Source organism: Natrix helvetica (genome assembly GCF_964273705.1).
Source record: "Natrix helvetica genome assembly, chromosome: 10".
In the NCBI taxonomy this organism is placed as follows: Eukaryota; Metazoa; Chordata; class Lepidosauria; order Squamata; family Natricidae; genus Natrix; species Natrix helvetica.
The window spans coordinates 1,029,419-1,057,396 of record NC_138561.1 but is presented as its reverse complement, the minus strand read 5'-3'; the positions used below and the strand labels follow the sequence as shown (position 1 = coordinate 1,057,396).

The following is a 27,978-nucleotide window of genomic DNA, read 5'->3' as shown; positions in this document are numbered from 1 at the left end:
GCTGGGTGGAACGACCCTGGGCTGGGGGACGCCGCTATGGGACGCATCGGCCGTTCCCCCGCAGGGAAGCCCCGCCGCCCGAGGCAGCCGGGCCAGGCTGGGGAAGCAGCGGCTTGTCCTGCCTCGCCTGGCCTCCCGCCTCTCGTTGTGGTCGCGGGCGTCGGGGGAACAAGGCACGAAGCGCCGGTCGGCCGTTTTTCCACCTCTCCATCCGACTCTCCGCGTTAACCTTCGGAGCGAGCCGGGGACGGAATGTGGCCAAGTCTGCCAAGTTTCCCCCTCCCCCGGGCCGCCTTGGCCGGAGCCGCGGGGGCGCTGGGCAGGGCGGGGCGCCGCGCCGGGAATCTCGGGGGACGGACCGGCGGGGCGGGGGGGGGGAGATCGCGCACTCCCGCCCGCCCCTTAAAGCGGCTCCGCCTCGGGGCGGCGGACTGCATTTCCCGGCCTGCCCAGCGCCTTAAAGGGCACCGCTTCCGAAGCGCCCCTGAACGCGGCTCCCCGCGGCGGCCCTGCCGGGCGGGATGGCCGCAGACTGGACGGTGGTGGTCCTGACCTGCCAGCACAGGGACAGCGCCTTCGCCTTCCAGAGAGGTGAGAGGCGGCCGCCCCCGACGAAGGGAAGGGCCTTTGGGGAGAAGACGACGACCGGCTTCCGGAGGGGCTGCTCAGGGCGGGCGGGCGGGCAGCTGGGTTCCCGTCTGCCCCGAATCTGGCGTGTGGCAAGCAGGGCCGGCCACGGCGGCGGAGGCGGCGCCGATGATCCGTTTCGGGTGGTGGGAAGGCCGAGCGGCTTCTCCTTCAGGACCCCAGCTGCTCAGCGCAGGCCAGCCGAAGAAGCGGGTGGGGGAGCCTCGCCCGCGGCTGCAGCCCCTCTGGGCACGGAGGCCGTTTGGGCTGAGGAGGGGGCAGTGTGCGGGCAGGGAAGGCGCCAGGAGAAGCCGCCCCTCTCCGGGCTCCAGGCGCAGCGGAGGCCAGGGAAAGATCCCCCAGCTGAGGGTTACCTGGTGGCTCCTGGTTTTAAAGGGGAGGGGGCGCTTCCCGAAGGGCCCTGAGGGGGGGAGCCCAGATTGGAGGTGGGGAGCAGCCGTCAGGGGGTCTCGGGGTCCCGCTTGCCGTTAGGCCTGAGGCTCTGGCTGCCCCAGCCCAAGGGAATGGTCGGTGAGGAAGAGGCTGCTTGGTGGGATCCTGCCTGGCTGCCCAAGGGGCTCCTTCTTCTTCTTCCTCTCCCAGGGCAGGCCGCCCACTTCTGCTCTCTCCTCTCCGGGGCCCCCAGGCCGTCTCTGCCACACAGTCACCTGCTCCTTTCCTCAACTTCTTTCTTGCTTAAAGGGGGATGAGGCTGTTTTGGATCCATCCGTTCTACCCTGCCAGGTTGCAAGGACGATCTTTGGGGAGCCAGGCCAGAGGGACAGGAGGGTGAAAGGGCTCCAGTGAGGCTGGGAGCTCACCTTGGTGTCCAGGAAGCCTTTGTACTGCTCCTGCCCTGGGGGTATGTGGGTGTGCCCTGCTGGCATCTCAACTGGAGCTTCCTGGGCAAACAGTAGCCCCCTTGGCTGACCTTTCCTTTGCCTTCCAGAGCTGGAGATCCGCAGAGACAGAGGCTCCCTGGGCCCGGGGACCATCCTGCTCACTGTGGAAGACCCCAAAGCCCAGGTGGGCAGCGGTGGGGCTACCCTCAATGCCCTCTTGGTGGCGGCAGAACACCTGAGTGCTCGGGCAGGCTATACGGTGAGCACCCCAACATCTCCTTTCCCCCCAGCTCACCCGCCCTCTTAGCTCCTGCTCTCAGCTTAGCTGGATCCCCAACAGGTCAGCAAGGCCTGCCTCCTGACTGCACTCCTCCTACGGTGGGCTTGGAGTCCATTTGTGAGACCCCCCCTCTCTGGAGCTCAGTTTGGGGTCCTCTGGCCCAAGTTCACCTGGCTCTCTCCTCTCTGCTGCTCCAGGTGGTCACTGCTGACGTCTTGCAAGAGGCCAGGATTCTCATCTTGCACATGGTGAGAGCAGAGAATCTCTCCCTGCTTTGCTGGATTTTGCGCTTGTGGGGCCTCCGCTTAGCCTGTCTGGGAAGAGGCAGGTTCCTGGCCCCCACTAGAGAATGGGGCGCACGCACACACACACACGCACACACACTGGCCCAGCTTCTTCGTCTGCTGCTTCTCAGGGGCTGTCCTGCTGTTGGGTAGACTTGCAAATCCCAACAACTTTGTCCCTATAGCCACGTGGACACACACACACACACACACACACACACACACACACAAAGGCACACACGTTGGGATGTGGGGCTTGAGGCTGACTGAGCTTGTGGGTTCCTAGGCTTGCTCCCTCCCAGCTCAGGGGACACATGTTATCCTCCCCCCCAGGGCCGGGACTTTCTCTTTGATGACTGCAGCCGCGCTTTCCTCTGCCTCCCCCTCGAAGACCCTGCGGCCCCCACCGAGGCGCTTGCTTGCCACTTGGACCGGCTTCTGGCCACCTTGACTGAGCGGGTGAGTGGGGTGGGTGGGAGATGTGCTGCTGCTGGGGAGCGAAGGTCAGACAGAGCAGCTACCTGGAGGAGGGTGGGGGTTGCAGTTGCAGAGAGGCCCCCCCCCCTTGGGCTGGCAAGGGCTGAGGGGGGGCCAGAGCTCTCTGGGATCCCTCCAGGAGGGGAGGCTGGAGCCCACCTGACCTGACGTCAATGGGAGCCGTGAAGTGTCCCGGTTTGACTTCTGCCAAGAACAGGGACATGATCGGATGTCTGCGTTGGCCGTTAGAGGCGCTCATCACAAGTCAGGCCTGGCATACGTTAAAAGGAGGCCCGCCTTTGGCAGGCTTATACCTGGAGCCGGAAAGCAGCAACCGGGCCTGTATAAAGCGACCTGGCTGGGCACAGGGCAAGACTTCGCTCATTTGTTCAGCAAATTGTTACAGCCACCCAACTCAATAGGTGACTCCGAGTGGCTGACAAAGTTTTAAAAATCCATCATGTGATAAAGCCCCCTGCCCACCCTCCCCGGTAGCAACAGCAACGTCTCTTGCCGGTCACATCCCCCTTTCCCAGTTGAGCGGGGAGGCAAGGAATGTTGTGCGTCCCGTCCCCTAAGGAGGTACATCTGGCGGGATCCAGAAGAAGGGCCTTCTCCTTGGTGGCTCCCTCTCTCTGGAACATCCTCCCTCTGGGAGTTGGACTGGAATGCCCTGAAGACACGAGGGTCTGTCAGTGGGCCTGGGGGGCCCAGAAGCAGCCATTAAATGGCTGGCATGACTGTGTGTTGTCCCCAGAGGTGGGGTGGTTATTATTTCATTATTTTTACTTTGTATGTCTTTCTTTTGTGTTTTTATTTCCTATAAGCCGTTGCCATGACCATGTAGTTGGCAATGTTATTTTTTCCAATAAACAATAAATCAACAGCACAGTCAAATCAGGCCCTTGACTCCATCCTGGGCCCCAGGCCAGCTGAGAAAACCACATTCTTCTTTGGAAAAGTAGCAGGCTGGGAGCCAACCATTCCTTGGAGGGCACTTCTCTCTCAGAGGCCTGCCCTTTGGAGGGTTGAGCGTGTGCTGACCATCCACCTGGCGGGAGGGGGGGGGAAGCCGGCTGTCATGGTTTGCTCTGCAGAGAACTGGTTGTGTGACCCTGCTTGCGAAATAGGCTCTGCTGGGCTCAGCGCTTCCATGCCACAGCTGCGAATCTGTGGATCCCAGTAATAGTTGGCACTTGCAATCTGGGGATCCCAGTAATTGTCACGCACTAGATCTGTTTTCATTTTGAGGCAGCAGCGATGAGCTCTGGAGATGGGAAATATTAACATCGGTCCCTTGTTGTGATGAGAGCACCGTGTGGTGGTGTGCTGTGTTGGGAGATCTGTAGGATGTTGGGACCAGGCTGTCCCAGGTCCCAAATGGATCCCGTTGGAGTCCAAAGGGATTCCTGGGACTCTGGCATGATTGGACAGTGCTGGCCTGGGGCTTCTCTCTGCAAACTGGACTCACCCCCCCCCCCACTCCCAGTCTTGGAGGAGGTCTTGAGAGATGAAGCGCTGGTTAGAGACATCTAACTGGGTAAAGCGCCCCAGATCCATTCTGGCTGCTCAAATCCAGTGGAGCTCCTGGGCTTCCATGGAGGCAGTAGCTCCTGTAAGACCTTCATGGCTCTTAGTTCAGCTGCCTGGGCTTTAGATCCATCCATCCTGGTTGGTTAAGCTCCTAGGACAAGTAGTTGGGTCAAAGTCACGGTGAATTAATCCTGAAGCTGGGGGAGGGTCCCACCTGCACTTACGATTAGACCCTTTGTCACTCATGGTTTCTTCATCTCCCACTTGGGGGTTGCAATGGGGCTGCCCTTGAAGACTACTTGAAAGTTGCAGGGGGTCCAAAATGCAGTGCCAGACGTGCCTCAGTCCCCCGTCCCCCGTCCCCCATCCCGGCTTCACAAGCTGCCCTGGCTCTCAGGGGACCTCAGATGCATTCAGGGGGTGGTCCTCGCCTGCCAGGCCCTTCATGGCACTGCTCTGGGTAGGAGCGCCTGTCTTCCATTGCTGGGCTCCTCCCACGGGGTCTGGGGGAGGCCTGCCCGGCGTCCTCTCTCTTATCCAGGCCCAAGAAACCACAGCAACCACCCTCTGGAACAGCGCTTCTGTCTCCGGAATTGGATGGTCCTGGCCTTCCGAAGGGCAGGAAATTGCTGGCTTTGTGGGGGGGGGGTGGGCCCGTTTCGTGTGATGATGGCTTCCTGGTCTTTTACCTCTTTTTAATGGTTATTGTGGTCACTTCATTGGCCATCTGCAGCCCAGAGCTGCATGCCGATTGGGTGGACATATTCATCTTCTAGGTAATCAGTAAATACCCACAGAAGCCTCAACCCCGCTAAGCAGCCCTGAATGTCTCAGGGTAACCTGGGCAAGGAGAGCCCCCCACCCCCAGTGTTTTGGGTCAGCTGGACTCGTCTGTCGCTCCCGATGGCCTCCCGGGGCAGCTGCCCAGTTGCTGGTGCTCCCTTCCTTCTTGACTCTTTTGCAGGTCTGCAAGGGTTCTCCCCCAGGCGTGTGGGTCTCCAGCACGGATATGTTCCTGACGGTCCCTGCCACGGCGGGTGAGTCTGCCTGCAGGGCAGGGGGGTGGCCCTCTTCTGCAGAGGGGCTGAATGTGCCAGCGGGCCCCTCAGCCCTGCCTTCCTCACAGAGGCAGGGGTGGGAGGGAAGGGCCCCTGTGCTGGGCCTCCTGGCCTCAAAGGACCTGCTGGGGGGGCCCTGATTCCTGCTGAGAAGATTGGTGGGGCTTGAGGGCTCCCAGAGGGGGGAGGGCTGGATGGTTGAGGAAGCCCATTTCACCCTGCAGAAATCGACTGGCGGAACTTCCAGGGGGTGAAAGTGGTTGCAGTGCCCGCCAGCGTCTCCTATGCCAGGCACCATGGCATCTACTCTGTGGATTCTCAGGTGCCCCCCAGGAAGGTTGCTTATGTAGGCCGGGGGCCACTTCCTTCCTGCGCCTCTTAATCTTCAACGCAGAGGCTTCTCCCGGCTTTCCCCGTGCAATTAGAAAAGTTTGCTCCCTCCAAAGTGTCACCTCTGGCCAAAGGCGGCTAACAAGAGTGTAACGTCAAGTAAGATCAAAATAATGACGGACTCTGTCCGGGCCGTAAGAAAAAGTCCCTGTTATTTGCTAGGGATTCAGCCAACTCGGAGGTAACAAAAAGAGGGTTTGGAGTCTAAATAAGAGCTGGGTTTTATCATGAAACATGCGAGGGGATCACAGTCTCAAGATAAGCCTCTCAGCCCCGATAGGGAGACCCAGGGGGCTTCTGGAGTCCAGGCTGCCCAAGAGGCTCCTGTGCGGCACCCAGGGGCAGCTGGGGGAGGGGGGGGGCTTGCTCAGGCTGCCTGGAAAAGGAAATGGCTCTTTTCTTTGGCCACCCAGATGTTGCTGGCTGGGCGAAGCACCTCTGTTTCTGGCTTTCCCGAGGAGGAGAGGGCAGAGGGTCCTGGAGGGGAGTGTGCCCTCTCCCCTGCTTTCTTCCTGGGATCCTATCCCGGCACTGAGCTTTCCTCCCGGTAGCTCCTTCCTGCCTTTGGGGTGGGGCCTGCAGCCTAAGGGTGGGCCCAGCAGGGATGGCCTGAGAGGCGCAGCCCCTTTGCCCGCTTCCCCAGGCAGCCTGGCAACTGCAGCGCCAGAGGAACCACACCTGCAGTTCACCCTCCAGCCCCCCACCCCCCAGTCCGGCAGGAGGACCGGCCTCGCCTAGTTCAGCCCTTGTGCATCCACAGGCGGTGGTGCAAGACATCCTCCACCAGGGCTCAGAGGAGGAGATCCAGCGGTGCCTGGGGCCTGATGGGAAAGTCCCCCTGGTGAGTGGGAGCTTGGTGGGGCTGGGATTGTGTGTAGGGATGTTGCTGAGTCCACCCTGGGGACTGGCATGTGTGTGTGTGGGGGGGGGGCAGACCCACAAAGCTAGAGCTGCCCCCAATTCTCTCTGGCAGGTGTGCGGGGTCGTCTTCTTCTCCTCCAGAGCAGCGGAGCAGCTTCTGGCCACCCATGTCATCCCCCCACTCAACGCCTGCACCTACATGGGGCTGGACTCAGGAGCCCCAGCCCTCCAGGTGGGGAAGCCCTGCCTGGGCTGGGTGGGCCAAAAGGAGCCCCCCTAGGTTTGGGTGCTTATGGGGGCAGGTGTCCACTTGGGAAGGCAGCCAAGGGAAGGCTCCCTCCCACTCCCTGGAGGAGGCCAGTCGGTCTCCCAGGGAAAGATCCCAAGCTGGGGCAAAGGGAGGGAGAGTTACAGACTGGGAGCCAGGGCAGCCTCTGATGGGCGCCATCTTTCCCCAATCAGACCAACGTGCAGTCTGGCAAATGCTTTTCCCCAGGTGATGACTCTCTTCTCTCTCCAGCTGTCTCTCTTCTTCGACCTGCTCCTCTGCATGGCCCAGGCAGTGACGGAGGAGGCCTTTGTAGCCGGACGCCGAACAGGGACGGGGGAAGGAGATGCCCAGAGCTCTGGGGCAGCTCGGAGTGCCCGCACTGTGCTGTGGAAGACTCTCCGCAAGCTGCCACTCACAATGGGTGAGTCTTCCTTCGCATGCCTGGTGCTGTGGCAGGAGCACCAGGCATGAGACGGGAGGAGGAGAGGAAATGATCTGGGGGCCGGGAGAATGGGAAGGGTGAGAGGCCAAAGTCTCCCCAGTTGGGCAGGCATAACTGGGCCCCTGGTTCATGAAGTCCTTCTCTTCCCAGCCTACCTCCCTGATGGCACCTATAACTACATGACCTCATCTGCCAGTGAGCATATCTACCACCTCACCTCTCAGCTGGGTGAAGCCCACAGCAGGGATTTCTACAAGGTGGCCCATTCCACGGTGGATGTAAGTTCCCATCCAGCCTTTTCCTCGTGGATGTGGCCTCTTGGCTAGGAAACGGGAGTGGCAGGAGTCCGAAGGCAGATGGTGTTGCATGCAATCAGCAATCGGAATAAATAATCCTCCTCGCACCCCAATTCCTGTTGAGGAGGCAATTCCCTCTTTGCAGCTTGCCCTCTTCACACTCTCCTATGAGGAGGGAATAGCTGGTCCTCAGTTTCCCCCAGAGCTCTCTGTGAGTGGGAGAGATTTTCTGGCATTTCGCCTTCTGTGCCATGCAGGAGCCGCGTCTACTGGAGGAAGGCTGCTCTCTCACCAACTGCCTGTTGGAGGGTGCTGTGGTTGTGGGGCCAGGGAACGTCATCCAGCACTGCAGCCTGGAGGTGGGTGGATGGTGGTTCCCCCCCCTGGCACCAAGCGTCTCTAGACTACCTCTGGCTGGTGCAGAATGGGGGCTAGTGCCACAGATGCGGGGCAGGACTGGGCAGAACAGGGGGCCTTGTAAGGGCTGCCTCCATAGAGCTGATCCATCACTAGAGCCCGTAAGCGTCCTGGGCTGATGTCATTCTCTCCCAGAGAGCCCCTGGGAGAAGGCTCTCTTGCAGGTCTGGGAACAAGCCCCCTCCCCCCCATTTCACTTCCTGAGAATGAGGGGTTTGGATGGGGCCTGCCTCTTTAAAGAGGTGCTTTGACCGCTTCCTGGGATGCGCCATGCAGAGCACACCCTATGGACTGAGGTGTCCAGGTTCTGGCCAGGACTTGTGTAACCTCTTCTGAGGAAGGACAGGTGGCTGCTTGGTCTTCCTTCAGGGCCCCTTGCACATCCATTCTGGCTGCCTCCTCACGGGGCTGGATGTGGCCTCCTCTGTGGCCCTCAGAAGCCACAAACTTCAGGACGTGGTCATTCAGGGACACCTGATCCGGCTGAGACACCTGAGCTGCAAAGTATTCACTCTGAGTGGACGTCACGATGACTGGCAGGTATGTGCAAGATGCTCATTTTGGGGAATTTGCAAGTTCCCATCTTCTCAGCCCCCTGAGCTGTCCGTAAGAGCAAACCAGACCCCGAATGGTGGTTTCAGAGAGATTTCCTTCTCGGGGCTTTCAACAATGACAGAGGAGCTTCTAATGCCCTGGGAAAGTTGTTTGAAATTCGGGGGTACTTTCAGAGACTGTTTCTGCCTTCAAAGCAGCCACCGCTGAAGTGTATAGTGTAGTCAAACATCAGCAGAGGAAACATTTATGACATTTTATACCATGTCATAAATTCATAAAATATTTTGTAAAATTCGCCAAATTTCAGTTCGCGTGGTTTCATCCAGGTAAAGGTTACAGACACGAGTGTTTTAGCAGAGAAGCTGGCTCAGCTTCTCTGGCCCTCCTCATCGAGCAGCCGGTGTTCACAGCAGCCGGCTACCTGCACAATGAAGCCGACGAGTCTTCCAGCAGAGACAGTCACACATTCCCCTAGTGGGTTGCCACTTCTGAGACAGAGGATCGTTTTCCACAGAGTACAGCAACCGAAGAGAACGGCACCTTCTTGAACTTGCCATGGGCAGCCTTGTATCACCGGACTGGAATACGGTATGTGTCATCTCGGTGAGGCTATGATGCTCCAAAAACCTCCTCAATCCTGCCTGTGAATGCTGCCTGCTAGGCTCACAATAGAGCAGTGGGATGCCCAGCTACTCGGAGGCAGGGAAGTTGTGGGTTCTGTTTGATACCAGGCACTTGTGGGGGTGAGGAGGAACCCGGGGTTAATGGGCTAAGGGCCTTGGGGAATCTTCTTGGAGACTCTTCAAGAACTGGCAAATGCAGGGACGGAAGAGTTCCCAAAGCCTGCCTGGAAGCAGCTGCAGGATGGGGGCTGCACTGGCCCCTGCAGGGACAGATGGATCGGAATCTGGTCTGTTTGAAGAACCTTTGAAGAATTCTGTGGCACAAAAATGAAACAAAACTTGCAATGAACAGAAACTTATTTAGCCCCTGGATGGGCAAGTAGTCTTCAGAGGACGAGGCAGAGCCAGGCAGAAACAATCAAGTACTCCCCTAGGCCCACTCTTTGACCCATCCCCAGGTGGGGGCGCAGGGGGGACCGCAGAGAGAAAGTTAAAAAAAAAAGGGGGGGTTGTACCCCACCACGCAATTGCAAGCTAAGCAATAAGGGAGGTCCATTGTGGTTGTGGCAGTGATTAGGAGACTCCTGTGATACATTTTTATTTGGGTTCCAGTACCCTTGCTTTGTTTTTGAGGAACGCGGTGGCTCAGTGGCCAAGACGCTGAGCTTGTCGATCAGAAAGGTCAGCAGTTTGGCAGTTCAAATCCCTAGCACCGCGAATCGGAGTGAGCTCCCATGATTTGTCCCAGCTTCTGCCAACCTAGCAGTTCAAAAGCACATAAAAATGCAAGCAGAAAAACAGGAGCCACCTTTGGTGGGAAGGGAACAGCGTTCTGTGTGCCTTTGGTGTTGAGTCATGCTGGCCACATGACCACGGAGACATTTTCAGACGGCGCTGGCTCTTCGGCTTTGAAACGGAGAGGAGTTGGGAACGACTAGAACATAAGGGCAAGGGGACCCTTTCCCTTTGCTTTGGGGGATTGAGAGAAAGTTCTCCTCTGTTCCTCACACAGACACTGGCTAGCAGACATGCGGTTTTAATCCTGGCCAGAGAGCTCGGCCCTGGCTCTTGGCGGCCTTGGCCTCTGCCCTGCTCTCAGGGGGCCAGCCTAGCCCCCAGCAGCAGGGCAGCCGCACCCCTTCCTCTGCTGGGCTGGCCCTTGCTCTGGAGCCGAGGGTTTGCGTTGTCACTGCCACCGGCTTCCACCGTGTTCTCACCTGAGCAGGAGCCAGGACCTGTGGAGCCCGGATGTCCCACGGGAGAAGCGCTGCCTGCTGAATGCCTGCCTCTTCCCCGTGCTCTGCGCCTCGGAGCCCCTGGACCTCGGGGGCCTCTTGTGGCTCTTGGGCTCTCCAGAGACCTGGCAGCTGCAGTCCTGGAGGAAGGCGTGGCGCATGTCCTGGGAGGAGATTAGGACCTGTCTGGACCAGGAGGCGGAACTGGCCTCCCGCAGGGCCCTCTTTTTCCTACAGGCCCAGCGCAAAATCCAGCGGGTCCTGACGGAGCAGAGGAATTGCAGCCTCCTGCCCCTGATCCGCTCGGCCGTCCTGGAGGGCTTTGGGGGGGCTCTGCTGGATACACTGGATCAGGGTAAGGAAGCGGGTCTGGGGTTCCCACAAATCCCCCCATTTGCCGACTTCTATCTCAGGCCGAGCATGTTCCTTTGCCAGGCCACCCTGGGACGTTGGAGGGGGAAGGATGTCCTTTGGCCCAGCCCTCTGCCCAGGCCCTTGGGGGGTGATCTGAGTTCCCTGGGGTATGTGCCAATGGGGCAGGAGAGGAAGAATTCTTGGCTCTGCTTCCTCCCTAGTGGCTGCCACCGCTGAGGATTTGGGGGTAGCTGCTCGGGCACTGGCCTGCATCGCGGATCTCCTGGGCTGCATGGCCAGAGGAGAGGGGGGGTTACGGAGTGGCCCCACAGCCAACCTTGCTTGGGTCACTGCCTTCCAGCAACTGGAGAAGGGAGACATCGCTCAGGGCGTAAAGGCACTTGCCGTGGAGAGGAAGAAATGGCTAAGCAGGTACTGGAAGGGGGATGGGTGAGAGATACAGGGCAGTCTCTGCATATCTGCCAAGGCTTCCCACACCTGCGCTTGGGGGACCCCGTTTGTCTGCCCCAGAGCTGCCTGGAAGGATCCCTTCCCAATGGCAGGCAGCTGGCATCTACTGCTCTGCCCCAAGCACCTGAGCCATTCGCGGGAGGCTGTGCAGCACATGTGCCAGGGGATGGGGAAGAAATGCTTCACCCCTGCCAGCCTTCCTTGCAGCCAGGAGGCCCTTGGAGGGGTCCAGCAGGGCTGCCATGCTCCAGGGGCTCTGCGGAAATTGCTCCGCTTTTGGGGAACGTGTCTCGGAGGGCAGCACAACCTCCAGGCTCTTTCCAAAGGGGACATGCCCGCCAGAGGCTCCCAGCAGCCTGGTTCCCCTCCTCTTGCAGACCCATCCTGCTGGTTCGCGCTGCCCGGCACTACGAGGGGGCTGAGCAGATCCTCATCCGCCAGGCCATCCTGCTCTCCAGCCAGTTCATCGGCCTCAGGCAGGTGGAACTGCCTCCCCTGGGCTGCTGGGTGAGAGTGGAGTGCCCTGCACGGATCGACCTCTCTGGTAGGTGACAAGGGCAGAGGCTCTGGGGACGCCTGCCGAGAGGAGCTGGCCCACTTGGGGCCCAGACTGATCCCCTGGCTAAAATCTGCCTGGTTTGCAGCTTGGGAGGATCAAGGGCCCGGGGGCAGTTGGGGTCACTAATAGGGGTGGGTTGGCATGTGCTGAAAGCCCTGAGCAGACCACGGCCAGAAGATGCCTGATTCAGGCCCCGTCCATCTCCAAGGACGGTCCTCCGTCCAGGCTGCTGCTGCTTGGTTCTCGTGCAGGAGATGCAGCGCAGGGAAACTTCTCCAAATCTTCATTTCCCCAGGAGCTCCTCTGACTCTTTTGCCACCAGGTTTACTCCTAGCTTTTTTGTGTCAGCCCTAAAGCCCAACCATCACTGCTGGTTGTGGAGAACATGATTTACTCCCAGTGCCGATTCTTCTCCAGGCTTCCTCCTCTTCCTCCTAATCTTGCTGAAGGCAATTTGAAATTCCTGCCATCAACTCCTCACTGTGTGCAAACTCTCCCCACGGAATGAAGAGGGGTTCCATTTTTGTTTCAACCTCCATCCCCCCCACCCCCCACCCCATTCTGTAGTAGTGGCAGCTCTGCAGCCTTCTCTGCCTGTGGACAAGGGCAGCGAGAAGTCTGCATCCTCTTATGCCAGGGGTGTCCAAACTTGGGAACTTTAAGACTTGTGGACTTCAACTCCCATGCTGGCTGGGGAATTCTGGGAGTTGAAGTCCACAAGTCTTAAAGTTCCCAAGTTTGGATACCCCTGTCTTATGCCCTTCAAGAGCCTTCACTTCCTGCCCAGCCCATCCTTCTTGGCCATCCGTAGCCTCAAAGTCCTCCCTAGCTTTCACTAGATCCGTTTCAGAATTGAGCAGGAAATGTGACCGAATCGTGCCTAGGGTGCCCAGGTGAGGCTTGAGCCAAGAAGTTCCAGCAGCTGTAAAGAGGCGTGGAAGCTCAAGCTTTGTTGTTGGGTTCCATCTGATGACCTTTGGTAACGGGACCGGTGTTTTCTAGGGGGCTGGAGTGATACCCCTCCAATCACGTATGAACATGGTGGAGCAGTGGTGGATGTGGCGGTCCTGGTGGACGGCTGCAGGCCTATTGGTGCCCAGGCCCGACGCATTGCCAAACCAGAATTGCAACTGATCAGCACCAGTGGAAGTCTGGAGGGAGAGGTGGCGGTGGAGTTGGTCTGTCGCGACCTAGAGGATCTGAGGGATTACTGCCAGCCGCACATGCCAGGTGAGGACCTACATCGTCCGTCCAGCTGTCCCTCCCTGTAGCCAGAAAGGAATCAGAATGTGGAGCCAAAAAAAAAGGGGGGGGGTTGCCATGTTGTCCTGGGGAGTCTGGAGAAGATGCTGGTAGAATATTTCATTTGGCAGAGCATTTTCACCCAACTTGACTGACACCCAGGACGTGGGAGGAGCATTTCTATAGCTTGATTGACTGGGTTCTCCTGCTGTTTGAGATGTCCTGTGAATGGGGCCCAATGGAGGCCTTTGGGCTCTCTCTCCTTTTCACTGCATCCGGAGCCTTCGGGGTCTTTCCCTGGTCTTGGCCTGCTCCTCAGTTCGGGCTTCCTTGCACCTGGGCTCTGGAACAAAGGGCCAGGGTAGGTTTGTGGGGCTTGGCTGTCCATCCTCTCCATCTCTCCTTCCAGGAGCCTTGCTCAAAGCAGCCTTGGTCTGCACTCAGATTGTTAACCTCCTGTCCCCCCAAACCTTGCGAGAACAGCTGCAGGAACGATTCGGAGGTGGCCTGGAGCTTCACACCTGGTCTCATCTGCCCCATGGATCGGGCTTGGGTAGGTGGGGGCTCTCGGCCTGCTGTGGGTTGGTTGAGAGCCAAGCAAGCCGTGGAAATTGCTTCTCTTTATCATTCATTCATTCCCAATAAAATAGAAGATTTGTAGCTCAGGGTAGAATTGAGGGGTCCTTGGTGCTCTCTCAGCTTGTTGACGCTAGAACTGGCCACTGCGACCTAGTTTGGCTAATGAGACATTTGCAAGAAACAACTAAGCTCATAGAACACCAAGGACCCCTCATCCAGCCACCTGTCCACCCACCCACCCACCTAGTTGCCCATCCCAGATTAGTGATTCTGGGTGGCTTATAATTAAAACGTGAACAGTGCCAAATGATTCCCCCAAAAGAAAACAAAAAATGCAGAGAAAGGAAACCATGCAAAGGAATCCGGATTTCCGCGAAGGAGCCCCTGGGAAAGCAGGGCCACGTCTCCAGGCCAGATGGCCAAAGCAGCCCTTCAGGTCCTTCCAGAGGTCCAAGAGGTTCCTGGCCAGGCTGACCAGGGAGGGGGGGGGATGAGGCTGGTGCATTATGGCAGCAGCTGCCTCTTTCCGTTCCTCCCTCCCTCTGAAAAGAGCCCCTTCACATACAGCCCTTTTCAAGCAGCCCAGTTACCCTCCTCCCTCGCAGGCTGTTAGCCTTTCCCATTTGGCCCTGATCACCAAGCCCGCCATTTTGTGTAGAGGATGGCTCAGAACTACTTCTGGAGAAGATTCCCAAAGCTTTTCCCAAATGATCCGCCTTCCCATCAGGGTCCTCCAGCTCTGAGGTTTTTTGAGAATTCAAAGGGGGAGGCTCCAAATCCCCCCTCCCCTGTATCGGGTGGTCAAGCGCCATCCTTCTTGTCCGTTTGGGACCTCCGTGCAGAGGAGCGAAAGGTGGCTCCCTTTTCCCTAGGCCACGTTTGTGTTGTTTTGCGTTCTTCCACAGGGACAAGCAGCATCCTGGCAGGCGCAGTGATCGCATCACTCTATCGCGTATCTGGACGCTGCGCTGGTGTAGAGTCCCTCATTCATGCGGTGCTGCACTTGGAGCAGGTTTTGACCACAGGCAAGGAGTTTGTCCTGTTGCTGCCCAGACCAGCCCTTCCTAGCATCAGTCGAAGAGGAGAATAAGTTTGCCATGTGTTGCAGCTGCTTAAAAAGGCAAAGGCCTCTTGTGGATGGATTAACAGGAGCAGGGAATCCAGGTCACAAGGAGCAAAGGCCCATGACGTTAAGTCACGTGGAATATTCTGCCTGGTTCTGAGCACCAGAGTCTAAAATGGACACTGACAACCTGAAGGGAGTTTAGGCTAGATCAGGGCTCTGCAACCTCAAAGACTCAAAGAGCCATTTGGGCCCGTTTCCCACAGGAAACAAAACACCGGGAGTCACAAAACCTGAGTGGGTGTGGTCAACTCAATGTCACTCACTCCCATCCAGTCATATGACCACCCTAACCACGCCTACCCAGCCTGTCATTAAGGCAGTGAACCACTTGCTAAAAAACACCCAGAACCACAAAACTCTTTTGACATCTCTCTCCCCCCCTCTCTGTATCTCTCTCCCCCTCTTCCCATGTCTCTCTCTCTCTCTCTCTCTCTCTCTCTCTCTCTCTCACTGTGTCTCTCTCTCTCACCTTCTATCTCCCTCCCTCTCTGTATCTCTCCCCCTTTCCCCCATCTCTCTCTGTCTCTCTCACCTTCTAACTCCCTCTCTCTCTGTATCTCTCTCCCCATCTCTCTCTGTCTCTGTCTCTGTGTCTCTCACTTTCTATCTTCCTCCCTCTCTGTATCTCTCTCCCCCTTTCCCCCCTGTATCTCTCTCTCTCTCTCTCTCTCACCTTCTAACTCCCTCTCTCTGTATCTCTCTCCCCATCTCTCTCTCTCTGTCTCTGTGTCTCTCACCTTCTATCTTCCTCCCTCTCTGTATCACTCTCCCCCTCTCCCCGTCTCTCTCTCTCTCTCTCTCTCTCACCTATCTCCCTCCCTCTCTGTATCTCTCTCCCTCTTTCCCCATCTCTCTCTCTCTCTCTCTCTCTCTCACTGTGTGTGTGTCTCTCTCTCTCACCTTCTATCTCCCTCCCTCTCTGTATCTCTCTCCCCCTTTCCCCCATCTCTCTCTGTCTCTGTCTCTCTCACCTTCTAACTCCCTCTCTCTCTGTATCTCTCTCCCCGTCTCTCTCTGTGTCTCTGTGTCTCTCACCTTCTATCTTCCTCCCTGTCTCTTTCCCCTTCTCTCTTTCTCTCTCTGTCTGTGTCTCTGTCTCTCTCTCTCACCTTTTATCTCCCTCCCTCTCTGTATCTCTCTCCCCCTTTCCCCATCTCTCTCTCTCTCTCTCTCTCTCACTGTGTCTCTCTCTCTCTCTTACCTTCTATCTCCCTCCCTCTCTGTATCACTCTCCCCCTCTCCCCGTCTCTCTCTCTCTCTCTCTCTCTCTCTCACCTATCTCCCTCCCTCTCTGTATCTCTCTCCCTCTTTCCCCATCTCTCTCTCTCTCTCTCACTGTGTGTGTGTCTCTCTCTCTCACCTTCTATCTCCCTCCCTCTCTGTATCTCTCTCCCCCTTTCCCCCATCTCTCTCTGTCTCTGTCTCTCTCACCTTCTAACTCCCTCTCTCTCTGTATCTCTCTCCCCGTCTCTCTCTGTGTCTCTGTGTCTCTCACCTTCTATCTCCCTCCCTGTCTCTTTCCCCTTCTCTCTTTCTCTCTCTGTCTGTGTCTCTGTCTCTCTCTCTCACCTTTTATCTCCCTCCCTCTCTGTATCTCTCTCCCCCTTTCCCCATCTCTCTCTCTCTCTCACTGTGTCTCTCTCTCTCTCTTACCTTCTATCTCCCTCCCTCTCTGTATCACTCTCCCCCTCTCCCCATCTCTCTCTCTCTCTCTCACTGTGTCTCTGTCTCTCTCTCTCACCTTCTAACTCCCTCTCTCTCTGTATCTCTCTCCCCGTCTCTGTGTCTCTCACTTTCTATCTCCCTCCCTCTCTGAAGAGCCCCAAGGAGACCTCGTCAGGTTGGCCCAGCCTCGGCTTTCTGAGAGAGAGAGAAAAGACAGAGAGATACAGAGAGAGAGAGAGAGAGAGAGAGAGAGAGAGAGAGAGAGAGACAGAGAGACAGAGATACAGAGGGGGAGGGGTGACCGGCTAATGGGCGTCATTGGTGAGGGCGCTCTGGTTTCTCCGAGTCTGACCACCTGGGTGGGAGTGTAAGGTTAGGTGGGGCCAGCCCCCTTTTCCCGCTGCCATGAGCGTCTTTACTCCTCCAGCAGGGCGATGCCATTGCCAGCTTTCATTGAAAAGCCTCCTCTGGGCAGCGAAAGTCAGCAAGTTTTAAAGCTGTGGCTGGGCACTTTGGGCCCGTCCCCCTTTCCATCATTCCCGGATCCCATTCCCACCCCCACCCCCCAGCCCTCATGTTAGCGAAGCCGGCGTCGGTCGCAGCTGGGTCGGGAGGGGAGGGCGAGGGGGGGGCAGCCAGTGGTGGGATCATCCCACAGGGAGCCACAAGCAAAGGGCCCAAAGCTGCAGGTTGCAGACACCCAGGCTAGAGGAATAGGAGGGAAAACTACCTCTAGTTAAAGGAAGTTGAAGCCATCTGAGGGGAGATGAGGTGGCTCCCTTGAGGGAAGTCAGCATCATCCAATGGAGCCCCATTCTCCACAGCCCCAGAGAGCAGGACGAAGAACGCCGGATATCAAAAGGGGGGGGGACAAGATTCCGCTTATGTTTTAGACCAAAGGTCGTGATGGGAAGGCAGAGTCAGCTGCCTGTTCCCTGGAGGTCTTCAGACAGTCTGGGGGGGGTCAGATGAGATGTGTCTGGAGGCCCCTTCCCTTCTGAGAAAATGCCATGTAGTCCCTCTTTGATTCCTGGCAAGGGCAGCGCATCCTCACACGCTCCCCCTGGTTGCAGGACTTTCGCTTTGTACCTGCAAGGGAGACGGAGGAGCTGCTCTCGGCCTCTCTCGCCCGTTTCCAACGGTTGCTGCGGAGCAGTGAGCAGAGCTCCTGGGCTCGGAGCTTCCTTCCTGGCCTGAGCCCCTGCGCTGTCCTTTTCAGGTGGCGGATGGCAAGACCAGTTGGGCGGGCTGGTCCCAGGGCTTAAGATTGGGCGCTCGAAGGCCCAGCTGCCACTGAAGGTCGAAGTGGAAGAGATCAGCCCCCCAGAAGGCTTCGTCCACACCTTGAACCAGCACCTGCTCTTGCTGTACACGGGGAAGACCCGCCTTGCTCGCAACTTGCTCCAGGTATGTGAGGCGCGTCTTCTGATTAGCACCCCACGTTTGCTCCTAGATCTTAGTCTCATAACGCTGCTTCCTTGGGTAGCTGATAGGTACACAAACCCTCCATACGCTTAGATGAAAAGGTGGCTACAGGCTATAGAGTTCACATGTGAAGGCCTCGCGTGTGGCAACATTACAAGAAACAGCCAAAATAACGCACAGCTTGTATTGTAACAAAATTGTGGAACAAATTTTCTTCTATGAAAAATACAAACTTGTGCAACAGTACTTTGGAATTCTGCCATATTTGTAGACCTTCAGCAGACAAATAGAATTGGATTTAGCCTTACTCAGAGTAGATCCATTGGAACTAGTGATGTTTGAATTAGCCATATTTCTCTAAATCCAATCAAAAGGTATCAGATCAAGAAACCTGGTCCCTGGCCTAGACCTGCTCTCTAGGTGATGCTCAGAGGCTCCTTGGCACAGGACGGCCTCGTGCGCTGAAAATGCCAGGTGGGCTTCTCTCCTGAGAACCCTGCAGGGAGCCAGGAGGACCTTGGTGAGTTGTGAAGAGGCCTCTCAGCACTGAGATCAGCAGCCACAGGTTTGGCCTATAGTGGGATGTCTGTGCTGGTCCTGTTTGCTTAGCAGCCACTTTACAATTGGTGCAGCACTGCTACTCCAAGGAAAGTCAGCTGCCCTGAAATGCCAGAAGAGAACATAGATAATTTTGCAATTTGATCCTCAGAAGACTCTTGCAGATTCTTCCTGCAAATCTCACTACTATTCTAATAACACTTTTGATCCAGAAACAGGAAATAAAAGAGGGATTCACTCTACCCAACTTTCTCTAAATGGTTAACTCTTTAATCCACTTCAAAACATTGTCCTTCAGTAATCATATGATCTAGCAACATTCCTTTAACTTTTGTTTTACTAAACTGCCCATTGTCCCCAATTAATCCAAATAAAAATCTTTCCCACGGAAATATGTTTATCTTAAAAAATGTTTTAAAATAATAAATCCAAATTCAATTGTTCCCTTAGCCTGCTTTCAGTTTTCTTAATTTAAACTTGGTGAGTTTTTTATCTTTAACTATTTTTCAATATTTTAAAATTGTTGCTTCTTATCTTCAGATAAAAAATTTGAAATGAAGGATCACTTATTGGGCAGCTTGATTGCTTTGCTGGCTCAAAGATCTTTTATTATGAATTGTCTTCCAACTTTCAATAGTGTGTGCTGGGCGGGCAAACTCAAGGCCCTTTGCAGGCTCTGCTGTAGCTGTGAGCTCACTGTCTCCCCCAGAGTCTCTGCACCCGGCTTCAAGGGAAGCTCTACGTTCCCTTTGGATCTTGTCAGTCTCCCTCCTCACAAGGAACAGCTTTCCAAAGCACCAACGGTCCTTCTCCTGCCCTCTCCTTGTACGGGGAGGTGCTGTTGCCCTGAGCTTAACACGTGGCTGCCGATCTTCCCCGCCTTGCCATCCCACAGTTTGTGACAGTGTGCCATTTTGTGCCCATGCAGAAGTCCCCCAAAAATTGTTACTATTACTTATTTCTTTATTAGATTTCTATCCCAGTGGAATTTAAGTATATTTTGTTATTCGGTTCATATTTTGTACATACCCATTCGTATATGTACACATGCAGGAAGATATACACGTGTTTGTGTGTGTGTGTGTGTGTGTGTGTGTGTGTTATTTATATATACTCATTATGCACATATACATCCAAGAACGTGTGTGTGTGTGTGTGTGTGTGTTAGATAAGTATGGAAAGTGGAGTCTAATAGAGCCACTTGAAGGCAGCCATGGGAACAGAAGCATTTCTCCCATTTGAAACGTCTCTTCTGCAGCAGCCATGAAGGACACCATCAGCTTTGTCTTGCAACCTGCCTAGACTTCCAGATCCTTTTCACATATTATCCCCCCAATTCTGGTTCCCTGCCCCCATCCAAACCCAAACCGTTGACTTTCCTGGCACAGAGGATGATCGGCTTTGTGTTTCCCACTGAAGTTTCAACTTGCAGCTCTTACCTGTCATTCCAGGCTTTCAAAATCTGAGGGTTTTGCTATTCTCCCTGGATTGCCTGCAAACTTCAGTCAGATAGAACGTTGGTCTTACCTGAACGTGTCTTTTCGGTGGACGAGAGGGAGGGGTCACGTGTGAGTTTTATCACAGCCTGATTGGTCCATAGACTGAGAGAAAATTCTTAAATGCTCCTTCCTTGCCTTTGGCTCCCAGTTTCCTCAAAGGCAAAGGACTGCATCTGTAGAAAGGAAGCACAAGAAGACCCCGGAACATCCCGCCCTTCCCCCGCCCTACTCTAACTATCTAGGGCGGGAAGTGACCCCTCCCTCTCGTCCACCGAAAAGACACGTTCAGGTAAGACCAACGTTCTTTTTCCGGTGGACTCGAGGGAGGCGTCACTTGTGGGACATACTCAAGCTAAGTCCCAGGGAGGGAAACTAAGGCCCCGAGGGAGGGTCTGCCATCACCCTCTCTAGGACCCTACAACCGAAGGACGCCTCTGCGGAGGCAAAAGAGTCCAAACGGTAGTGACGGATGAAAGGGGTCGGGGAAATCCAAGTGGCCGCCTGACAGATGTCCTCGAATGGGGCCCTGGTGGCCCATGCCGCCGTGGTAGCTGCGCTTCGAGTCGAATGGGCCGTGATGCCTGCCGGGGGAACCTGCCCTGAGGCCTCGTAGGCTGTCACTATGGCCTGACGTAGCCACCTGCCTATGGTCGCCGAGGACACCTTAGCCCCCAGTGACCCCAGTTGAAAGGAAACAAATAGGGCCTCTGACCTTCGCACCCCCTCCGTTCGTCTGAGGTAGATGCGCAGCGCGCGTCGGACATCCAATCGGTGCCAGAGGCGCTCCCTTTTGTGGGAAGGGGCTGGGCAAAAATTTGGGAGAATGATTTCCTGCGTCCTGTGAAACGGGGTGTTCACCTTTGGCAGAAAGGTGGGATCAAGATGAAGGACCCCTCTATCTAGATGAAATATGCAAAGATCATCCCTGGAGGACAGGGCACCCAGCTCCGAGATGCGTCTGGCCGATGTGACGGCCACCAGGAATGCCACCTTTAGGGTCAACAGCCGCAGATGAACCGCCCGGATGGGTTCAAACGGGGGACCCATTAGGGCTCTGAGTACCAGAGGAAGGTCCCAGGTGAACTGGAGGGGGCCTGAGATTCGCCGCCCCCTTGAGGAACCGTTTGATCAGAGGGGAGTGGAAGAGGGAATGGAAACCTTCCCCCCCAGGACAGTGGCTAATGCGGCTACCTGCCTGCGCAAGGTGTTTAGAGCCAAGCCGCTATCCAACCCCTTTTGAAGGAAGTCTAGGATGTTAGCCACCGAGGCCTTGGTGGGATTGAGACCTAGCGGGGCACACCATCTGACAAACGCCGACCAGGTGGAATTATAGATCCTGGTGATGGACGGCCTCCAAGGTCTCTATGACCTTGGCAGATAGGTGAACTCCTCTCAGGAGTTGCTGTTCAAGTGCCAGGCGGTCAGGTGGAGCCACTGGGGCTCCGGTTGGATTAGGACCCCCTGGCACAAGATGAGCTCCTCCTGAGGTATCCTCCATGGTTGGGAAACTGAGTTGTACAGGTCCGCGAACCATGGTCTCCTGGGCCAATAGGGCAGTAAGATGACATGGGCCCTATCTGACACTACCTTCCTGATGGTCCCTGGGATAAGGGGAATGGGAGGGAAGGCGTAAAGGAGGCCCTGAGGGCGTCCGTCCTCTTCGCCAGCTAGTTCTGGAATCGGGAGAAGAACCTCGGGAGCTGAGAGTTGAACGGGTGGCAAACAAGTCAACCTGCGGGGTGCCGAACCTCAGGCATATCTTCTGGAACAACTGTGGATGGAGCTGCCATTTGCCGTTTTTGAGGGTTGCTCGGCACAGCTAGTCCGCCTGATGTTTGGACTCCCCCGATATGTGCTCCGACACCAATGATGACAGGTGTTCCTCTGCCCACACGCCCAATTTCAGTGCCTCCAGCCAGAGGGCCTGGGAGTGCGTACCCCCTGACGGTTTATGTGGGCCTTTGTGGCGACATTGTCTGTCAGGAGCAGCACATGACATCCCTTCACAAAGACCTTGAAGTGTTGGAGGGCCAGGCGAGCCGCCTTCAGTTCCAGCCAGTTGATGTTGTGGCGGAGGTCTGAGGCAGTCCAACGCCCCCCAGCCGAACAGGCTGGCATCTGTCATCACCGTCACCCTGTCCGGTTCCCAGAACGCGCTGCCCTGTCGCAGAGCCGGGGAAAGCCACCACTGGAAGGACACTTGGACTGCTGCCGGAAGCCGAAGGGTCTGCAGGGAGTTGCTCATCCTCCTCTTCTGGTATGGAATCAAGTCCCATTGGAGCGGTCGTAGATGGAGATGGGCCCACGGGACTATTCCAATGCAGGAGACCATCTTGCCAAGTAGCTGAGACAAGGTTAGGATGGAAACTGACCGACTTCTGCGAACCTTGACTACGAGTTGACGAAGACTGGTAAGCCAGTCCGGGGAGAGCTGGACGGGTTGAGATGACTTTTGGGAAAGTACACGGAAAACCCCAAGGACTGAAGACACCGGATAGTGAGTTGGAGGTCGGAGGTGGCTTGGGGAAGGAATCCTGCCTGAACTAATACGTCGTCCAGGTAGCATTGGGAGTCTCACTGGCCTCGAGCGCAGGTGAGCCACCAATGCCGCCAGGACCTTTGTGAAGGTGCGAGGAGCTGAAGCCAGGCCAAATGGTAGGGCCCGGTACTGAAAGTGGAGGTCCCTGTGAGAGAACCTTAGGTATTTGCAATGAGATGGAAAGATGGGGATGTGAAGATAGGCCTTGGTCAGGTCTATCGAGGCCAGATAATCCCCCCACCGGATGCCCTGGAGGATGGACTTGAGGGAAGACATTTTGAAGCACCTGTAAAGTAGGTATTGGTTCAGGCGCTTGAGGTCCAGAATCGCCCTCCAGCCTCCCGAGCTCTTCGGGACCACAAACAAGTTGGAGTAGTGGTCCAACCCGCATTCCGCGGGTAGCACGGTGTCTACCGCCTGGATCTTGAGAAGATGTGCTATGGCGAGATCCATCAGGCGCCGACGTTCCAGATCCCGAGAGGGAGGGAACGTTCTGAAGAGTGTCGGGGGGGTGGGGGTGGAGAGGAACTCTAGCCTCGGACCGTGCCGGATGGTCGCCTTGACCCCGGCATCGGTGGTGATCTCGTCCCACTGGTCCGCATAACTTGCCAGATGGCTGCCTATGGGAAGGCTTGGGTTCGAGTCACTTCCCCCTGCGGAAGGGGTGCCCCCCCGAAAGGGCCATCTGACTGACCTTGGAACCTGTTACGGTCCTGATAGTAGGGGCGTGAGAAATGTCTGTCCGACCTGAAAGTGGGGTATCTCTGCTGATGATCCTGCTCAGGAGTCCTATAAGAGGGTCTGCGGTATGGGGTGGGTTGGGAATCTGCCTTTTTGACATTGGAAGAGAGGACCTTCTTCTTATCTTTGTTTTCAATTAAGATGGGGTCCAGGGCCTCCCCAAAAAGATTGGGGGCCGCATAGGGGGTCGCCGCCAGACTCCACTTAGCCTTATTGTCCATCTGCCAGTTGTGGAGCCACAACAGGCGACGGGAGGTGACAGAGGTGGCCAGGGCACTGGAGGCAAATCTCACTGCGTCCAGAGTTGCGTCTGCCGAAAATTGAGAGGCAGCTATGATTTTAGTTATATCCTGATGGAGGCGCTCGTCCTGGATCAGGATGCGATCCTGAAGCTGGTGGAGCCACATGACTGTAGTGCGGTTAAAATAGGAAGCCGCAGCCGCCAATTTAACTTCCCAGGCGGAGGCGTTAAAGTTCTTGCGTAAAGTAGGATCCTGTGGGGCTAGCCTGGTTGCAGGCTGAAAGGATCTAGAGGAACCCTCTAAAGGATCTGCCTCCCCCCCCCCAAGTGGTGCAAGAGAGGGTGGGGGGAAGTGGACACAGCTTGGCTGGAACCCCTAATGGATCTAGCCCAGGATACTGAAGGAGAAGAGGGACTGAACCCCCTGGGTGAAGATCCTGACTGAACTGAGAGAGGCCTGACTGGGGACCTGGATCTAGATCTAGGCCTGGAGGCCTGTGCTTGCCTCTCTGCCCTGGCAATGGTCTTCTCCAAAGCCTTCTGCCTCCTTAATTCGTCTTTTGTAGCTGCCTTGGAGGGGCGCTGATCAGTCAAGGGTTTGGATGCTGCAGACCTGGTTCTAGGCCTGTCCATTTGGGTCTCTCCACCCTCCATAAGCTCCTCCTCATGGGCCTGAGAAGAATCAGCTCGAGCCACCATCGCCCCACTCACGTGCCAGGTGCTGAGTCACCTTCTGCTGGTCAGTAAGCCCGAGGAAGCCTCCTTGTTGCTTTGCCCTGCTGCGGGAGCCCTCTCGCCGCTGAGTGAGACTGTGGGGCCCACGCGGCTGCTTGTGGCCTGCGCATGTGGCGCTCTCCAAAATGGCCGCTGGAGCTTCCCCTTCGATAATGTTTTAAAGCGCCGCAGCTCGCGTTCGTTCTGCTGGAGCCCCTACGACTGGAATGAGGCTCCGCTGGCTCCAAAGCACTTCCGCGGTCCCCAAGAGCCCGGGACAGGTCAGCACGAAGTAATAAAGGCAGCGGCGTGCAAAAACAGAGCTCTTTGCGTGCTTGTCTGGCACCAGGAAGGGCTTGCAATCTCTCGAGGCTGCGCTTTGGAGAACGACACCCCACAGCCCGGGGACCAGTTCAGGACTCCTGGCCCGCGGAGGGGGAGGGAAAATGCCCCACGGGGCCCTCCCAAACCGCCTGAGACCGAGGGGACTGTCCCTTGGGCCCAGCCTATAATTTAGAATATCCAATTACAATCCAATAAGAGCAATTAGAATCGATGAATTGAATACATTTCCTACCTGAGAGTCAAAACAGAGTGCTTGGACCAAAAGACTGAGAGGAAACTGGGAGCCAAAGGGAAGGAAGGAGCATTTAAGGATTTTCTCTCAGTCTATGGACCAATCAGGCTGTGATAAAACCCACACGTGACCCCTCCCTCGAGTCCACCCGAAAACTTTTGATTTTCTCATCATTTAGGCGGAGTCCTGCAAGCCACCTGACCCCCCTTTCCCACGGAGCCCCTGGCATCCGTTCACAGGATTGGCTGGTCCATGAAGGATGGCCTGTCCGTTCCTGCATCTTTTGCCTTCTGGACCAGGGTCTCTGGGGGGCCTTTTTGAACGCTTCACTAAAGAGTCTCTACTGCGTTTTCATGGTCAACTAACCTGGTTACTTTAGCAAACAAGATTAGGTCTGGCTAAGTGCATCCTGGTTCATGCCAAACTGTGCATTCTTCTCTAAACAATGATAATCTCATACTTCATATCTTGCTCCAGGATTTCAAGAAACAGATCCAAATTGACTAGTTGGTAGCTACCAGTCTTTTTTCTCCTGCACTCTTGACGTTGGAAACAATAATTTGCAGTGCTACTATCTGCCCACAGCCACCCAGGGTGCCACCCACCAGCTATTCTAAACTGACTGAGTGGGCCCTGGAGACTTCAATCCCATCCCTTCTCCCCCCCCCCTGCATTTCCCCTTTGGGAAGTGGACCCAACCCCTGCCCTGCCTCTTCCTGAACCCGCCTGTTCAGCTGACAGGGGAAGCTCCACGGCCAGCTGGTTGCCTCCAACTACTGACCCCCCAACGCATCGCCTCCCATGGCACCTGTGGATCGCCGGGGGGGGGGCGGCAGCAGGACTGTTCCCTGCATCTGCCCCAAAGCTCAAGAATGTGCTGCAAGGCCTCTTAGCCCCCCCCAATCAATGCAAAGACACATCTGAGAAGGAAGAGGTTTGTGCTGAAGGGCATTGCCTTGTTTCTCTGCAGGATGTTGTAAGGAACTGGTATGCCAGGCTGCCCACCGTGGTAGAGACTGCCAGTGCCCTGGTGAGCAATGCGGAGGAGTGTGCCCAAGCCCTTAAACAAGGTACCCACACTTGAGATGAAGCTGTGCCACGAAGGGAGCCAGAAGCCCAGACCAGTCAGGGAATGGCTGGAGGAGACCCCCACCTTTTGAGATTGGGCGAGTGTCCCTGTGCTTGTGGAAGAGACCCTGGAGTTTCAGAGAGGCTTTCAGGGCTCTTAAGTCAATTGAGGAATTGTGAAATAAGCAACCCCTTTAACCTAAACTGCCAGTTTTCTCAAGGAAGGCAACCCAAAAGCCGGACTAAGATGGGCCTTGCCCTCATCCAGGGTATTCAGGAGGCAAAGCTCCCAGCTGCAAAGGTGGTGCATCCAGGTGGAGCCATCTTGGGCCGAGCAGGAGGCTGACATCTGGCTGGGGAAGGGAGCCAGGAGAACAACCCATAGATACCCCATTCTCTTAAGAGTTGGCTGGGGAGACACGGTGGGTCCCAGACAGGATGCGCAGACTGACTGGAGTGCTGTGGAGGGTGCTTGGGCACCCGTCCTCTAGAGAGCACCTGGGTGTGTGTGTGTGTGTGCTGGTATCCTCCTCCCCGTCTCCTTCCAGGCAACCTGGCTCTGCTGGGCCAGTGTATGAATCGGTACTGGCTGCAGAAGAAGGAGATGGCCCCTGGCTGTGAGCCTCTGGTGGTCCGGCAAATCATGGAGGTGCTCCAGCCTCACGTCTATGGGCAGAGCCTGGCCGGGGCTGGCGGTGGGGGCTTCCTCTGCCTGGTAACCAAAGAACCTAGGAACCGGGTGGCCTTGCAGGAGATCCTGGCGGAAGCTGCGGTGAGTGAACGCAGTCCCCGCACTGGACAGCTCCTCCAAGGAAGAGACCCCCCTGCAGCTTGGGAGCGATGGGGAGATCAACACAGAAACCTGGTTACGTATGGGGGTGGCTGTGTAGAGGAGGCCCCAGGGCTTCCCCCATGGAGGGAGAGGAAGACCCCTCCCTCCAGCTGCCTGAGAGCTACGAAGGCAGGAATCGCAGAAGATGCTCGGCTCAAAGCTCCTTTATCCACATGTCGCTTTCAGGTCCTTGGAAACGTCACCATCCACACTGTGGAAGTGGACCCAGCCGGATTCAAGGTGGAGCTTCTGGGGGACCCACACTCTTTAGAGGCATGAAAGAGCAGCTCCCTTCTCGGCTGCTCCTCCACCACGAAGGGGGTGCAGGAACCAGCTGCAGGGCAGGGATGAAGAGCTGGCTCTGCTCCGCTGCAGATCCCAATCAAGCAAACGGTGGACGAAGTTCTTGGAAAGAGGTGAAAGCCCAGGACGTCGTCCATTGCAGGAGGCAAGCAAGAGTCAGCCTGGCAAATCTAAGTGGTTCCCTTGCAAATGGGCCCCCAAAGCAAGCAGCGCATTGGCTGGGAACGCCCACGGTTATTCATTTGCAATTACAAAATAAAGGTTGCACTGGTTGTTTTCTTAAGAGCTGATGAGGGTCTGGTGCATTTTTAAATTCAAAGTAGCAATACACTGCTCGTAATCGCAGACATTGTAGCCTACTAAGGAGGAGACATGAACTGAGAGCCCCTGAGGCACAGCTGCAGCAGCTCCTCTCCCAGCCAAATGGTCAGATGTTGCAGGCAAGAGAAGAGAAAACGGCTCTTGTAGGAAGGTCAGATTTCAAGTGGGAGCCTGGGACCTGGTTTTTTCAGTAAGAAATTTAAAATACAACACACACACACCACTTATGAATCCGCACCAACAAAAGAAATGTCTTGAGCGCAGAGCTGCTTCAGAGAAGAGGCTACATTTAGCTGTGCAAGAAGTCACAAGGGGGGATGGATGGGTCGTCACAAGCAGAGGAAGGAGGTTCCTCTGGGGCAATGGAAGGGCAGGATGGGGACCAACAGAGGAGGAAAATCTCCTTCCTGTCCCAAGCTTTGAACTGCTGGGGGGGGGGGTCAGGGGGAACCAGCAGAGCCCTCCGCCACCAAGCGGGCTGCTGTTCTCTTGACCGGAGGTCTCGAAACCGAGGTCTGCTCTGAGCAGAGGGAGCGGTTCTGACAACCCTGGAGGGCCAAGCCTTGATGCTACTGTTAACAGAATCACCATTCCACAGAATTCAGATTCATGGGATCTTGGAGATCATCTAGCCAAACTCCTGTCCAACGTAGGAATTTCCCATCTCAGCATCCCTGACCAATGGCCAACCAGCCTCTGCTAGAAGAGAGCAATTCCCTCACTAGCCAGCAGCTCCAGTCTGCAGGAAACTCTTCCCCCAAAATCTGCTTCCTGCTTAAAGCCCTGGTGTCTTGACCCGATGCCTCAGTCATGGGTTCCCCTATCTACAGTATCTCCTCCTCCCCATGTATGTTCCACCTACAGCAGCTAAGCCAGAGGCCACTTCAGTCAGGCCGGAGGCTTCCCCAGCACGGCATTTGGCTTCTCCAAGTGGCAACCACAAGCCAAAGCAGGAAAGCCCAGGGCAGCAGGG

General features: G+C 56.1%; 1 protein-coding gene across 4 annotated transcripts; it reads left to right on the top strand.

Annotated features, from left to right (window-relative positions):
• The first annotated feature begins 431 nt into the window (after window positions 1–431).
• On the top strand, window positions 432–26,972 carry FCSK (fucose kinase). Of its 4 annotated transcripts, XM_081963638.1 has the most exons (23): window positions 445–591; window positions 1,577–1,728; window positions 1,947–1,997; window positions 2,367–2,492; window positions 5,008–5,080; window positions 5,326–5,423; window positions 6,252–6,332; window positions 6,465–6,584; window positions 6,873–7,044; window positions 7,216–7,343; window positions 7,619–7,720; window positions 8,148–8,318; window positions 8,848–8,921; window positions 10,182–10,546; window positions 10,767–10,977; window positions 11,394–11,560; window positions 12,578–12,805; window positions 13,227–13,370; window positions 14,302–14,421; window positions 17,407–17,594; window positions 25,452–25,551; window positions 26,098–26,321; window positions 26,568–26,972. In XM_081963638.1, the coding sequence occupies exons 1-23, from the start codon at window positions 522–524 to the stop codon at window positions 26,658–26,660; spliced, it is 3,258 nt and encodes a 1,085-aa protein (XP_081819764.1). In that variant the 5' UTR covers window positions 445–521; the 3' UTR covers window positions 26,661–26,972. The 4 variants fall into 4 exon arrangements, with proteins under 4 accessions (XP_081819767.1, XP_081819766.1, XP_081819764.1 ...); XM_081963640.1 differs by lacking the exon at window positions 26,568–26,972 and having other exon boundaries at window positions 434–591; window positions 25,452–25,511; window positions 26,098–26,278; XM_081963639.1 differs by lacking the exon at window positions 445–591 and having other exon boundaries at window positions 1,723–1,809.
• The last annotated feature ends 1,006 nt before the right edge of the window (window positions 26,973–27,978 follow it).